General features: G+C 44.2%; 1 protein-coding gene across 2 annotated transcripts in view; it reads right to left on the minus strand.

Annotated features, from left to right (window-relative positions):
• The window catches only part of SLC9A7 (solute carrier family 9 member A7), a 146,558-nt gene that overhangs the window by 15,751 nt on the left and 114,332 nt on the right, over positions 1–16,475 (minus strand). For both annotated transcript variants that reach the window (XM_059910091.1, XM_059910090.1), the window contains 2 exons: positions 11,282–11,345; positions 1,610–1,692 (listed from right to left, as the gene is read on the minus strand). In XM_059910091.1, the coding sequence (XP_059766074.1) occupies positions 1,610–1,692; positions 11,282–11,345 (147 nt within the window). The remainder of the gene's footprint in view (positions 1–1,609; positions 1,693–11,281; positions 11,346–16,475) is intronic.

Genomic DNA, 16,475 nt, shown 5'->3' on the forward strand with positions numbered 1-16,475 from the left:
CAAGTAGAGAAGATATTTTTTATCACATATAACTAGCAAAATACTCATATCTAGAATACATAGGAACTCTTAAAATCGGTAATAAAAAGGCCAATGACTCAAGAGAAAAATGGGCAAGAGACTTGAACAGGCACTTCACAAAGGAACACACCAAAGGGCCAGTAAATATATGGTAAGGTGCTCAACCTAATTAGTCACTAGGTAAATGCAAATTAAAACCACAAAGGAGTATAACCTATAAAAATATTGAATCACTGTGTTGTACACCTGAAACTAATATAATATGTAAATCAACTATACTTCCATTTTAAAAAACCACAATGAAATACCACTATAAATCCACTAGAAAGGCTAAAATTAACAAGACTGGCAATACCAACCGTCAGTGAGGATGTGGAGCAAATGGAACTCTCATACGCTAGAGGTAAGTATGAAAAGTGGTGCCACCATTTTATAAAACTGTTTGACACCATCTTCTAAAGTTGAACCGTTGCATGTCCTATGACTCAGCAATTTCACTCCTGGGTGTATTCCCAACAAAAATGTATGTAAACATGCACCAAAAGACATGTATAAGAATGTTCATAGCGGTATTTTTCATCGTAGCTCCAAATTAGAAACAATCTACGTGTTCATCAACGGGATGATAAATAAATTATGATATATTCATACAATGAAATACTATGCAGCAATGAAAATAGATGAACTAGAGCTACAACATGGATGAATCACACAAATAATGTCAAGCCAAACAAACCAGATACTAAAATATATACACTCTATAATCACATTTATACAAAGTTCAGAAACAGGTAATATTATTAAGTGTTGCTAGAAGTCAGGAGAGTGGTTACGTTTGGGGAGGAGAAAGGGGCAGTAATTGGGTTATGGCATGTGGGGAACTGGTAATTTTGTGTTTCGTGACCTGTTTGGTATTGAGCGTACTTATTTTGCAATAACTTGCTGAGCACTTATGATTTATGTACTTTCCTATACGTATTCTTTATGTCAATAAAAAAATTTTAAACACTTTCAAAGTCTCCAAAGACCATATATAAGCTACCTACCAATTTGACCGCTATGTCAACTAAAGAAACCATGAAAGCGTAACTTTTTGGTTTTTAATTTTTCACCTGGGGCCAAGTGAATCTACTAGAACAGAGTCTGCCTTGCATGTGGTCCAGTTAAGGCCAGGATCAGACTTGGCCAGACTCGGTTCAGCCAATAGGAATCATCCTCTCCACATGGATTAACTGGCCAACCTCCTCTTCCCTTCCTGACCACAGCATGGTTCAAGTGGAATTTTAACTAATTCACCTCCACAGGCATATTTCCCTTGGACACAAAGCTCTGAAGAGCCACGTGAGTCTACCAGGCTGTGGACTGGCTACCCTAATGATGTGCAAACATTCCTCTTGGCCAGAGAGATGCTCATTATGACTGCCTGTGGTTGAATGATCATTGCATGTGTCCCAAGAGAGGACTGACTACACCTGTAGCAGCAAGCACACATCTTTCCTTGCTCATCAGAAGTCATTCACTGACAACTCAACAAGAGGATTTCATCATTGATGTTTCACAAACACAGGGAATCCTCTTAAAAGGATACTTGTGGTCAAAGCTGTACCACAGCCTGAATAGCCATGCACTCTCCTGCTTTGTCCGGTTTCCTCTGGCAGTATCTGGACCATCCTAGGAACAAACAAGAAGAAAGATACTTAGTTGCAGAAAAGGGATTGAAATAGGGGGAAAAGCTTCCCTTTTAACCATAACCTTTAGAGATTTTGAGCTCAAACATCCTGTATCACCAAAATTTCAAAGATTTATTGGGAGGTAATATTTTAAAAGAAATCAAATAAATCCAAAAGGCAGACAAATCAATCCCCAAAGAAACAGGCTTGGTTATGTCTGAGGGTAGACCAACTCAATGTAGTACAAAATTTCTTTTGGCATTTTTACTGTAATTTTCCTCAGAGTGCCTTTTAGCAGGTTAATTACCCTGAAGTAGTCTAGATCCTAACAGGCCAAAATTGATTTATAGAGACGATTAAAGAAAGCGTCTGTAAAACCAACTTTCCAGGTCCCCCACAGCTGGCCTGGGGAAATCACGCTTGGTTGAGTTTCCTGACAAACCAGCCAAGGGCTCTTTGTGGTCCTTACCCAGGCACCTGCATTGTGTTCCAGGCAGTTAGGAACTTGCCCTCCCAGCTTTAGGAAGGCGGGGGCGGGGGGTGGTGGGCAGGGGAAAGGGAGCCAGAATCAGCATGTCTGTTATTTTCTCTGCCCTCAAGTAGTACGTTCCTTTACTACTCCTGTCATGCCTTTCCAACTCAAACATCCCCATCATTTCATTTTCAAAGTAACTGGCACAATCATTCATTTGTGGTTTAGGAAATCTGTTCTGTGCAAGTAGGATAAGCAGCACAATTAATATTAAAAAGTGGACTGATGGCAGCAGTCTGAGGGCCCTGCTGGGGTTCTACGTTGCTGGAGGACAAGCTCTGAAAGTACAGGCTGCTTGTGAAGCGCAGCCATTTTTATCAGCCTCCTCTTGAATGTTCTAGGGAGAGGCAGCTCTACAAGTAAGGGGCAATCAAGAGCAACCAAATAGAAGTTGAGTCAACGATTACAAGTATGTAGTTCCAGATCTCAGTGGGTGTAAATTCTACCTGTAGTAGAGATGCCAAGAAGGAGTCAGAAGTCTCTGAGAAGGTAAGATACAGACAAGCATAGGGAGGGAAGTTAGCAAGCACTATTTAAATTCCTAATATTTCCAACGGCAAAGATGACTTTTAAAAACAGAGTCCCCCACGGTATTTGAGGAATGTTTAGTGACATATATGCAAATGGCTTAGTTAAATGGGCCCTTCTGTGGATGAGGAAATAAAAAGGAGAGACCCCAGAGACCAACTTTATTCCCCATTTTAATAAATCACGTAGGGAAAAGGGGGCACAGAAATGTCTCTATTTGCAGATAACAATCATTCCTTCGGGTAATTAATTGCCAGCCCAATGACAACTCTAGGGAGATTTCGAAATGCCACACGACTGAGTGGAGAAGTGGTAGATGACTTTTTTGAGAGATGACCGTTTCACGAAAAAAATTAGAGGCTTCTTTATAAAGTGATAGGCTCTAAGCTCTTGGTTCTAAGTGTCTGTAGAATTTTACTAAAGAAAAAACTAGCAAGATGATAAACATCTTCTGGAAGGACGCTATAAACCATTGGGCATAAGACAAGTTCCCCAAAGTCACTTTTGTCTGCTCTTCCACTAAAATAACAATAAAAATGGCAAACCCCTAATTCTGTCATCCTAACCTCTGCATTATCAAATCACAGTGCATTCTCATCACCTGCAACACTTAAGTTCTTGCCATCTCACCTTAAGGAAGCTACAGGAGACTGACCTATATAAGCCCCAAGAGGGACAATGAAAATGAGTAAAGCAAGGGAAAGGCTTTTTTTTGAAGGCAAATTAAGAAAAGGTCTTCTCAGGCTACAAAGAGATATGCCTGCAGTCCACAAATAAGATAAAGCGACCTTGGAAATGTAAGATACTAAGAGCCAACCCTGAAAGGTTACAAATTCAGGGCAAATAAAAAGTGCAACTCTGTAACGGGGATGTTAAATAACTTCTTATTCTAAGAGATGGGGCCAGAAGCATGATTACGTACAGGAAGAACTTGGATAAATCCACATATAGAGGCTTTGGGGAAATCGGGGAGGGTCTGTGGAACAGGACTGATTTTTTTAAGCTGACCCGGAAGACAACCAACAACTGCTTCCTAGCGTGATTTGGGCGGCTACCATGCACAAGCCGGCCAGCCCTTCCTGCGGGCTCCAAGCAGGGGTCGGTGTGGGTGCAGGTGATCCTACGATAGGTGGGCCGCCTGCCTGGGCTGCCCAGAGAAAAAGTGGGGACTTGGCTCTCCCACCACGTCCTCCTCAAAACCTCCATCCCCACCAGGACGGTTCACACCCCCATGTCTTTAGTTCAGGCTGCTTCTAGAAATCAGAACACCCTTGCATACTCTCACCTTCTCCCACCCACAACACCTACCTGGCTGATCCGTATTCATCTTTCAAGGCTGTGCACAAGGTTGGCATCTCTGAGAAATGTTTCAAAGGCAATGGAGTGCTCCAAGAAGCGTACGTGTAACCATCACAGGCTTTCTCAACAGACTATCTGGGTCCAAGTCCTAGCTCTACTCCTGACTGTGCCTTTGCCCTGCTGTGTGACTCTGGGCAAGTTTAAATTGAGACATAATTGACATATAACATTGCATATGTTTAAGGTGTACACCAGTGTTGGTTTGATATGTTTATATATTGCAGTTTGATTACCACCGTAGGTTAGCTAATGCCTCTATCCTGTCACATAGTTACCATTTCTATTTTGTGGTGAGCACAATTAAGATCTAGTCTCTTAGCAACTTGATAGTTTATAATATAGTATTGTTGACTACATTCACTATGCTGTACATTAGCTCTCCAGGACTTGTTTATCTACTAGTTGCAAGTTTGTACCCTTAAACATCTCCCCAAATCTCCCGCTCCCCCATCCCCCAGCCCCTGGTAACCACCATTCTGCTCTCTGTCCTTATGAGTTACACAAGGGATTTTAAAACATTTTCCTGAAATTGTTAGTAGAGAAGCCCCTTCAGGAAAATAAATACCACTAGCTCTGCTTATCACCAATTTTTGAGCATCAAACAATGAATGGCTATTTCTCCTGCATTCATTAAGCACCTACTGTGTGCCAGGTACCATGCTGGGTGCTGGAAACACAAAGAGGAATGAGACCCAGCACCTGCCACTTGAGGAGCATATTTCCAGAGGGGGGAGACAGACAGACAGATACATATGGGGTGAAGAAAAAGAAAGCAGGTTAAAGACCTGGGGAGTGGCAAAAGGTCCTATTTTGAAATAATTTTTCTAGAACTAATGAATAATGATTTCTGGGTAGAGTTATATTTCATTCCGTTCTTATTGTTAAGAGATGGATTTTTTATGTTAAGGTCATTACAATAATGAGAACAGCTTATTTTTTTTTCAGAGATAGAGCAGAATACTGGGGAGCAGGGGCAGTTTTAAAATCCCTTGTGTAACTCATAAGGACAGAGAGCAGAATGGTGGTTACCAGGGGCTGGGGGATGGGGGAGGGGGAGATTTGGGGAGATGTTAACGTTACATGGCAAAAGGGGCTTTGTGGGTGGACTTAAGGTTTTCCAGGTAGGCCCAGTATAATCACATGGGCCCCTGAGAAGTGGACAAGGGGGGCAAGAGAGTCAGAGAGATGCAGTGGGAGAAGAGACAGGAGAGATTCTGAGCATGAAGTTTTCATAGTTGGAAGTGGAGGGGGCCAAGAGCCAGGAAACGCGGGTGCTTCTAGCACCTGAGCTTGACTCCCGGCCAATGGCCAGCAAGGAAACAGGACCTCAGTCCTACAAGCACATGGAAGGGAATTCTACCAACAACCTGAAGGAGCCTGGAAGTGGCTTCTCTCCCAGAGCCCAACCCCACTGACACCTTGATTTTGGCCTTAAGAGACCTAAAAGAGAGAAACCAATAGAGCCCACCAGACTTCTGACCTACAGAACTGTTAAGACTGTGTTGTTTTAAGCCACTGAGTTTGTGGCAATTTGTTACAGCAACGATATGAAACTATGCAGAGCAAAAGAGTACATAATTGATGCAACCCGATTTGGGTCTTTCTCATGTCCCTGGGATGATGGGGCCAAGATTTCTCAGAAGGGGGTAACACAGGGTTTAAAAACAGGGAATTGGGCTTCCCTGGTGGCGCAGTGGTTGAGAATCTGCCTGCCAATGCAGGGCACACGGGTTCGAGCCCTGGTCTGGGAAGATCCCACATGCCGCGGAGCAACTAGGCCCGTGAGCCACAAATGCTGAGCCTGCGCGTCTGGAGCCTGTGCTCCGCAAGAAGAGAGGCCGCGATAGTGAGAGGCCTGCGCACCGCGATGAGGAGTGGCCCCCGCTTGCCGCAACTAGAGAAAGCCCATGCACAGCAACGAAGACCCAACACAGCCATAAATAAATAAATAAAATAAAATAAATAAAAATTTAAAAAACAAAAACAAAAACAAAAAAAAAAAACAGGGAATTAAGAGCTCCACACTGCCTCCACTAGGGCTTCTCAAATTGTAAAGTGCACACAACCCTCCTGGGCACCCTGTTAAAGTGAACGTTCTGATTCTGTGGGTTCAGGTGGGGCCTGAGAGTCTGCATTTCTAACGAGCTCTCTGGTGATGCCCAGGCTGCTGTCCATGGGGACACTTGGAACAGCAGAGGGAGGTTCACGGTCCCTCTTGGAGAAGCAGACAAGGCCCTCCACCGTCTCGCCTCTGCTACTCTCCACCCTTATCCTTCATCACATTGTCACCAAGCCCTTAAGGACAGAGATTCATCTGTTGTGTTTGCAAATGTATTCCCAGAGCCTGCAAGAATGTCTGAAATATAACAGATGCTCCATAAATACTTGTCAAATGAATGAATAAATTAATGTTAATTTTGAACTTCTAAGACAAAAAAAAAAAAAAACAGAATAGCAGAAAGGGAAATCAGGGGCTAAGGGAGGCAATCAGAAAAACAAAAAAGTGTGGTGGGGAAGGCAGTCAGAGAGTAGTAATCTGAGGAAAGGCACTTCAGCAACTGTTTGAAGTTAAAGATTTAAAGGACTGGATGTCAGATTTTAGCCTGCAAGGAAACTGGGGGAGGACCAAGGAACAAACAAATCCAACTTGCCCAGAAAGGTATATGTGAATGCAACTATAAACAGCTGAGTTTCTGCAGTTTTCAGGTACACACACACAGACACACACACACACACACACACACCACAAGCACAGTGGTTTCCCTTCCCCCACATTCCACTAATATCCTGCTTGTGACCTTGTCCTGCTGAGATGGCAGAGGTGGGATACATTCAGATTCATGTTCCTAGCTACTCCAAAGCGGCCTCATCAATGAGCACGCTTCTGTAAACTTGGGGAAGGAAGTGAATGATGTGTCTGTGTGTCCGGCCAACATAAATCTCAGCTGCATCTGGCATGAAAAATCCCCCCTTGAATGGGTTGGGAGGCCACCCCCAGGCCCAGGCAGCTTGCCTCCAGCTGGGCTTGTTTTTGTTTTGGTTGCAAAGTCACCAAGACCTCCGCAGAAACAAAGCAGCTGAGTTTTTTGTTTTGTTTTGTTCTAATGAGTCAAACTTGCCAGGGACATGAAGCTGAAGTCTATCCACAATATTCTTATGCTTCCCTCACATAGAGCCAAAAGTTCTGGCCAACAGCTCCCTTCCTTCGCCCACATGAGCTAATATTCTGTGGCTCTGTAGCCATGACTCTGCTTATAACCTTGGGCTTCTAGGAGTGGTGAGGAAAATCGTGCTCCTTATAAATTGTGCTTTCCCATCAAATATCACTTTGTTTGTTTTTAGCAAGATGGGGAACAAACATCTGGACTTCCCCCACCTCTGATTTCAGTTTCATGACAACATTGAGCATGTGACCTGGATCCATTTCAGGGGAAGCTGCAAGGAACCCAGGGTTTCACCCAAAACTGAGAAGCCCATTTAGTTCTCTGTTTTACTGGTTTCTCATGACCACTGAGTGCTCCCAGCCCTGTTGTTAATGGCTTACTGGATCAAGAAGTCAGGCCAGGAGGACTTGGAGAAATGAGGCCCTTTCTGCATGAGGGCATGAGTCATTTTTCAGAAGGTGTCCTGAAGAACTGAACTTGAAGTTCGCCTTTTTTTTCTCCAGTCTGACAGCAATCTTGAAAGACTTTCAAAATGCCAACAGAACTGCCTTTGAGGGCCCTCTGCAAGACTGCGTATAAGGTTTGGAAGGAGGGAGGTTAAAGGGAAGGTGTGACACAGCTCCTGACCAGGGCCGGCCAAAGGGGCGCCACTGGGAGTGCAACGGAAGTGGCTGCCACCCGCCTGGTCAAAATTGGCCCAAAGGGCGGTTTCCAATGTTCACCCTGCCTGAGGCTGGGGGCGCTACCTTAGCTATCACAGCAAAATGGCCGGGGGGGGGGGCAGTGTTGAGCAACTTGGAACTGTCAAGACGAAATTGCCCCAAACCCTCTATATCCACCTGGCAGTGATCTGTTTTTCTTACAAAATTAACTTGTCTAGCCACAGGTCTATGGAGGATGTGTATCCTACCAGAGCCATTATTTTCCCTTCGGTGAAATGAGGATGTCCATCATGAATTTCACCCAGCTTTCCTCAGATCCCAGTATGGGGGAACCCAAACTGTCAGACTCTAAATTGGCTGCCAGGTGCACAGATCCTGAACCCCTGTTTTCTAAAGTCCTTAATCAAAGCTCGAGTCAAATAGCAACTTTTCAAAAAGAGCTTCTCATTGAAACCACGTTCCCAACTGGCACAATGGCCAATTCTAATATAGTCGCAAAGGTCTTCTGGAGCACCATTAAAGTGGGCACCAAATCTCCAAGTGAAGCTCACTGAAAGCTCTTCCCAAAATGCCCAGAACTTTCAGAGGTCATGGCTTTGTGTCCCTTAAGGGGCATCAACCCAAGAATGGCTCATCAGGCTGTGACCACCCTCACAGAAAGCTGTGGTGGCACCCCTGGGCCCCACACGGCACCACATTTTGCGAGATGTGTTAAATCTGATTTGGTAGCTGGAGTCATTTAGAAGATCCTAGGGACAGAAGACCTAAATAGACATTTCTCCAAAGAAGATATACAGATTGCCAACAGACACATGAAAGAATGCTCAACATCATTAATCACTAGAGAAATGCAAATCAAAACTACAATGAGATATCATCCCACACCGGTCAGAATGGCCATCATCAAAAAATCTAGAAACAATAAATGCTGGAGAGGGTGTGGAGAAAAGGGAACCCTCTTGCACTGTTGGTGGGAATGTAAATTGATACAGCCACTATGGAGAACAGTATGGAGGTTCCTTAAAAAACTAAAAATAGAACTACCATACGACCCAGCAATCCCACTACTGGGCATATACCCTGAGAAAACCATAATTCAAAAAGAGTCATGTACCAAAATGTTCATTGCAGATCTATTTACAATAGCCAGGACATGGAAGCAACCTAAGTGTCCATCATCGGATGAATGGATAAAGAAGATGTGGCACATATATACAATGGAATATTACTCAGCCATAAAAAGAAATGAAATGGAGGTATTTGTAGTGAGGTGGATGGAGTTAGAGTCTGTCATACAGAGTGAAGTTAAGTCAGAAAGAGAAAAACAAATACAGTATGCTAACACATATATATGGAATCTAAGGGGGAAAAAAAAGGCCATGAAGAACCTAGTGGCAAGACGGGAATAAAGACACAGACCTACTAGAGAATGGACTTGAGGATATGGGGAGGGGGTAGGGTAAGATGTGACAAATTGAGAGAGTGGCATGGACCTATATACACTACCAAACATAAAATAGATAGCTAGTGGGAAGCAGCTGCATAGCACAGGGAGATCAGCTCGGTGCTTTGTGACCACCTAGAGGGGTGGGAGGGAGGGAGATGCAAGAGGGAAGAGACATGGGGACATATGTATATGTATAACTGATTCACTTTGTTATAAAGGAGAAACTGACACACCATTGTAAAGCAGTTATACTCCAATAAAGATGTTTAAAAAAAAAAAAAAAGAAGATCCTAGGGAATCTAAGACATGCAGACTGGATTTGGGATTAAGTGCAATGATGAGTGTGATGCAAAGCTGACTGAAAGAAAAAGAAACACTCGACATGGCTTTGTGGACAACACATGCACGCGGTCAGTGAAGCTTCCCATGCCCTGTGCTGCTCTCGCTCCCCCATCTTCCCATCAAATACCGATCAGGCCCCCCATGGACCAGGCACTGTGCTCAGCACTGGGTATTCTATGCTGGACAAAATAGTTCTTCACTCCCAAGGCCAAATAATAACATTTTGGAAACAAATCTCTGCTCCTATCGTGACTTTCCCTTCCCCCACCTCGCCTGCCCAGGAAATGCTGGCCTGGGGAAGGAGCAAAACCTGGAGGCAGAATGAGCCCACCAGCCCCACAACAGGGCTGATACAGCAGCTTTAGAACATGGCTGCCGCTTCGCTTATGCTCCTCCCATCCAGAGGTGATGGTCTCTATCTCCTCCCGCTGAATCTGGGCTGGCCCTAGCAACTTGTTGTAACCAAGAGAAAGTCACGGAAGTGATGCTGTGTGACTCCCAAGGTTAGGCCAGAAAGGGCCACATAGTCTCCACCCTGCTTGCTGGGACACGGGCTTTTGGAAGCCTGAGCCATCACATAAGAATCCTGAGGCCATGGAGAAGCCATCACAGGCATTCTAGTCACCGGTCCTAGTCTGAGTCCTCCCAGCCCAGGCGCCAGACATATGAGCGAATGAGCCTCTGGATGATTCCAGCTCCCAGCTGTTGAGTTACCCCCAGGTTTCTTCATGGAGCAAAGGCAAGCTGTCCCGACTATGCCCTTTCCAAACCTAGAGAATGCATGTGGATACGAAATTGTTGTTCCCTTTCCTTCCTATGTTTGGGGCAGTGCATTATGCTGCAAGAGTGACCAGAGCAGATGGCAAAACCAAGGACCAGCACGCGCCTCTTCCCCCACCACCCCCACCCCCGCCCCACCCCGGTCTCCATCAGGATTCTCTGTGGCAGCAGGAACTCTTCCCTGCTGTCACACGAGATGCGGCCATAGCGCTCTTGCCCTCACCTGCTTCTACAGCTTCCACTCCAGGCTGTCACTGCCACCACGATCCTGCCCAAACCTTAACCGTTAGCCTTGCTGTGACCTTCATCACCTATGGGGCTGAGGGCTGCTGCTCTGCTACTGCCGCGCCGTCAGCCGGCGTCCCTCCTCTCTTGCTCAGATTCCCTGGGCTGGAGAGTTGATCACATCCCTCTCCTTCCCAGAACCAGTTACCGTGAGCCAATCACCAATGTATCCATATATCCATTCTTGGAAGGTAGAGGGTCAGCTTAAACACACTTTTGGGCCCCTTAATATGTTGTTTAAGAACAGGGACTTTGGAGTCAAATCCTGCCTCCATCATTTTCTAATTCTCTGACCTTAGATGACTCACTTCAACTCTCAAACTTCAGCTTCTAATCTGTAAACTGGGGATAACAGTTCCTACTTCATAAGGTTGTTGTCAAGACCACAATGAGGGAATCCACATAAACTGCTTGGCGTGTAGTAAGCGTTCAATAAATTTTAGCTATTTTTAATAACACCTCCCTGGGAAGAAGCATCTCTTGTGACTTACCCCTTGTAAGACTTGGAAGCTGTCATTGTTGGGTGGTGGGTCTTGATCTGGATCAACACCAACTCTATAAGTCATCAGAGAGAAAGACAAGGAGAAAAACAGAGATTATTAGCTTGGACCATAGTGGCCAGGCTGGCTGAAAGTAGCCAAGAGGCTGACCATCTTGCCGAGGTGGAAGGAGTGGTTAGCTAAAAGAAGGGGAAGGCTGTCATGCAAAAGTCGTGCGAAAGAGGTCATACACCACATCAGATCCCAGGGGTAGGCCGGGCAATCAACCTGTGTACTGACACCTTAAGCAAGACCTCTGGGGAACGGCAGCAGCGGGCAAACTGTCCGCCTGCCTTCCTGCACCAGATGGTCCCAGGTAGCAAAAGGTGGGTCCTGCCGCCCCAGGCCTCTTCCTCTCTGCTGCTTCCTTACTCCCCTCTGACCTGCTTTTATTTCCTAACCTTTTGTTATGGAATTTTTCATATATCCAGGTAAGTTTTGAAAGAATTTATAGTGAACACCTGTATACCCCTCACCTAGATTCTACCATTAACATTTTGCTGTATTTTCTTTATTACATACCTAGCCCTCTCTCTATCATCCACCTTATTTTTTGGATGAATTCAAATAAAGTCGAAGACATCTGTACACTTCCCCTAAATATTTCAGCATGCATATCATTAACTTTCTATCCTGGTGGCCCCGCATCCTCCTGCAGCACAGATGACCTGAGAACTCACACGTTTGAGATCAGCAACTGAAGACACAAAGAAAAAGCAAGGTGGCACAATCCACTTATAACGAATTCCATGAAAGCACTAGGGTAAGCTGACTTGGCTTAGCAACATACCAACTGTTGCCCTATGTATCTGTTAATTCTTTATCCTTGAACCTTCCTCATTCTAAGGCAGAGAACTGTGGCACTGATGACATGGATAACATGGGGCAGTGGAGGAGGAGACAAAGATGCCAGGAAAATTCTCTACTTTCCTTGTTCCCTCCGATACTGCAAAGAGTGGCTGGTATCATAAAAGCCAAATAGAAAACACAGCTTTCAGCAGGTCTGATTTGAGCTTGAAGAGAGGTGCTGAATGGCCTTGACCACGTGTGTTATTTGCTGTCTGGCACCAGGGCGTTGACTCCGATGAGCAGACAGTGGATGTGCAAAGCCCCACGTGTGCCTTATTTTTCCTCCTCTCCCTCCCGCTTCTCCACCTGTGATGCCCAGGATATATCCTGAGAAAAGAGACTAACGGAAAGGAGGAATAGAAGACAACACAGACATACTGGCAGCCTCTACTCTGTTTTACTCCAGGCTTGCCGAGCACTAAGCCAAGGTGCATGCCCCCTGGATGGGGGTGAGGAGATACAGAAGGAAAGGGAACAGTCACCCCATATTTTGCTGAAGGCAAAGTTTAAAAACCACAAGATGAATTCATGCATTCAGCAAATATTAACTGAATGCCTACCAAGCCAGGCCCTGTTCTGAGCACTTTGTTAAAATCTATAGTGTACCTGGCACCAGATTTCCTCCCCACAGGCCTGAGGTTTGATGGAATCTTTGTAGTGAATTAGATTGACTTTGCTGTGTCTAGAGGTCAATTTCTGGCAGGGGTTTCTGAGGCCTGGAGGCTTGACCTCACAGCTGGACATTATCCAGGGACTTCTGAGCAACAAAACTCACATAGATTTTTTTTGGAAATGAAATATTCTGGGGCCCCAGGACTACCCACAGAGGTCACACGAGAGCCTCAGTGCTCCCAAAGTGTCTAACGTACTGAAGTGGTAGAGGAGAGGTCACACTGAATTCCTAGCTGTTGGTCTTTAACTCTCACCTGTTTTGAGAGTCTCTAATGTACGTTCCATAGAGAAATGTCCTCTATATGGTGTCAGATCTGTAAGACCAACAGCTAGGAATCCAACGTTAGGTCTTGTTCTGTGGATTCTACAGCCGCATGGAGCCACTCGTGGCAGACTAATTTGCATAGATGAGCTCCCCAGTAAAGCCTCAGAGAGAGGGGCAGAGCACTGGTTACCAGTCTGTCTCCCAGACAGCCTACCGGAATGCCTGGTGACACGACAGCCTTCTGCCTAACCACAGAGAGGCTACTGTGGGGCAGAAGCAACGAGACGATGTGATCTGAAGGGCACGGCGGGCAGGATGGCGAAGAGCACAGCAGTTCATACCTGCCACGGACAGTCTCTTCTTTCTCTACTGTGAATTTTGAAACAGGTGTATTGCCTTTGTAAGTGGCTTCCACGCAGTAAAGATAAAACAAATGGATTTTATCAGCCTAGGTGAAATAGGAACCCTAAGGGTAAGAGAAAAGGCTTAAGTGTGCCTTTTCCTACAATGAAGAAAATAAAGCCAAACATAATAAAAGCTTCCAAATGAAGTCTAGCCCCCTCTATTCTTTCAACTAACCTCTGCTAGGAGAAAAAAAAATTGTTTAACAAGAATTAAAATAAATTCTGTTTAACAAGAACTGTTTATAAAGACTAGGTTTTGACTATTTTCATTCAAGTCCTGGAAACATAAGAGGAATTCATCTATTATCCTGGGCCCACATGGCCAGGCCAGAATTCAAACAACGGAGTATGAAACATTGGAACAACCTGATAAACTCACAAAATCAGGGCCACCCTAACCTCATCCCAAACTGGTTCGACATTTTGCTTGGGGGAACTTGAGAGTGATTCTAGATGCACATCATCCAACAGAACTTTCCGCAGTGATGTCAGTATTCTAGATCTGCGCTGTCCAATGTGGCCACTGTGCACTTGAAATGTAGTTAAAATGACTGAGGAACTGCATTTTAAGTTTTATTTCATTTTAATTAATTTAAATTTAAACAGCCACATGTGTCTAGTGGCTACCAAATTGCACAGTGCAGATTCTAGAAAGTACTAATTCCAGCCATGTCTCTCTAGCATCACTTTTTTCTCTGCCAAAAATGACAACTATCTGCTCCCTTCTGCCTTCTCAGTGATAATACCCAAGATTCCTGCTGGGATCCTGCAGAGACGCAACTCTGTAGTCCCACAGATATTAAGTAAAAATTTGCTTGAACTGATTACTTAGACAATGGAGAGATTTCTCACTTCCTCGGTATAGAAAATAAGATTGAAAACCCGCTGAAAGCTCTTCTATACAGATAATTGTCATAAACATGAAAGGAATGACAGGATTAGAAAATCACCACTTGCCCCTCACAGTGTAATAATTGTTTTGAGAATTGTCATAAACATGAAAGGAATGACAGGATTAGAAAATCACCACTTGCCCCCTCACAGTGTAATAATTGTTTTGAGACAATTTTACCAGTGGGTAAAAGGTTGTTGGGAATCTGACTATTCATATGATGTTAAAGGATCACTCTACAGGTAACTTTTTAGTTACAAAGGGAAAACAGTGCTTTTATGGAGAGACCTGGCGTCTAAAGTGATCAAACTTAACATCACTAATAAAAGGAGAGCCTGACAACATGCACCACCTGATATGATGCAACAAGAAAGCATAACATCACTTTTACATTATTTTTGCCCCCCCCAAAAATGATTATCTATCTCTACTCAAGAGGAAAACAAATTTAAAAAATCTACTTTGTAGGGCATTATGCAAGACAATTATCCTGAAAATCCTGACTCCTTAAAAAAAAAAAAACCCTCAATGTCATAAGAGACAAAAAGGAGGAGGGGAGGATTGTTCTAGATTAAAAAAGACTAAAGAGGTGACAACCAGGTCAGTCAGAGCACACAGTGGCAAGGAGCAGGAGGAGGGGCATGGAGCCACCATGGGCCTGAATTTAAAAAAAAAAAAAAAAAAAGATGACAACCAAAGGAAACTTTGATTGGATCCTGGATCCTGTGTGTGTGTATAAAATTCATGTTACTTTCTCAGGTGTGATAAATATACTGTGATTATGTAGAAGACTAGATTCCTAGGGGATACATGCTGAAGTATTTAGGGGTAGAAAGTCATGATGTCTATAACGTACTCTGAGGTACTCAGAAATGGTTGAGAGAGAGAGAGAGAAAATGACCCAAAAATGTATGACAAAATGTTAACAATTGGCGCATCCAGGTTAGAACTTGGATATTCATTGCTCTATTCTTTCAGCTTTTTTTACAGATTTAAAATTTTTCACAACTTAAAAACAATATTTAATTATATCTTTGGTGAAAATGTTTCACAAATACGTGAGTACAATTTCCTGTCTCTATAATTTAATCTAATTTACTAATAATGATGATTTGGGAGCCTCATATTACTCCAGGGTCTGAAAAATCACAAATTGTAAAGATTCATGGACATAGGGTGCTATAATAGGTAAATAGGTAGATACAGAGTCTAGTAATTACACGGGTTTTTTAATCCCAGATAAATCTTAGAATATTCTGTTGAGGTTTTCCTCCTAAAAGTGAAGGGCAAGGAGAAAAACGCTAGTTAACTGAAACATATGGTTAACTAAATTCCAACCAAGACAGCCATCCTCAGATCCGGTTGTGCACATCCCCTGGAAACCTGCAGTTCTGAGCACAGGCCTACCCAGAGCCCCCGTTCTTTGCTTTTCCCTCCCTCTGCCATGGCAGTTCTGATCCTTGCTGCAGCCACTTGCTACCAACTACCTGCCTGAGATGCAGCCCAACTCCTGGCCCACTCAGAGCCTCCAAAGACCTCTGGGGCCCTCCCACAGGTGGAGTAACTTGGGAGGGCCCCTTGGAGGGTCTCGGAGGTCCCTGCTACTGACATAAGTGCTGAACAGGAGAAAGTAAACCTGCTTCCCAGCTTGCTACCGGGTTTTAAATGCCAAAAGAAAACAGACCAGGGAACTTGCGACACAGACGGTGTTCTGCGATTTCTTTCCCCATTCAAGGCTGTTTACTTCAGGACAATTGAATGATTACTTTTCTGGCAGGGTTGAGGGCCTCTTGGACCAATCCCCAAGGATGATAATGGACCCCTACGAAGGGCCTCACCCTTGGGGCAGGGCGTGTGGTGGTGTGCTGGGCAGCAAGAAAGACCAGGTACAGTATTTTAAGTACAGTGCTTCCGAAGACTTAGGGTTCGTTAACTTTCTGAAATTCCTGGTTTCAGGAAACTGTCCACAATATATATTTCCCTCCTGACCTGTTATAACGCTTTTGATCTAGGCCACTATATAAATCTAAAACTTCTGTGCTGTTTTATTACATCATATTTTAG

This window comes from Balaenoptera ricei, chromosome X (genome assembly GCF_028023285.1).
Source record: "Balaenoptera ricei isolate mBalRic1 chromosome X, mBalRic1.hap2, whole genome shotgun sequence".
In the NCBI taxonomy this organism is placed as follows: Eukaryota; Metazoa; Chordata; class Mammalia; order Artiodactyla; family Balaenopteridae; genus Balaenoptera; species Balaenoptera ricei.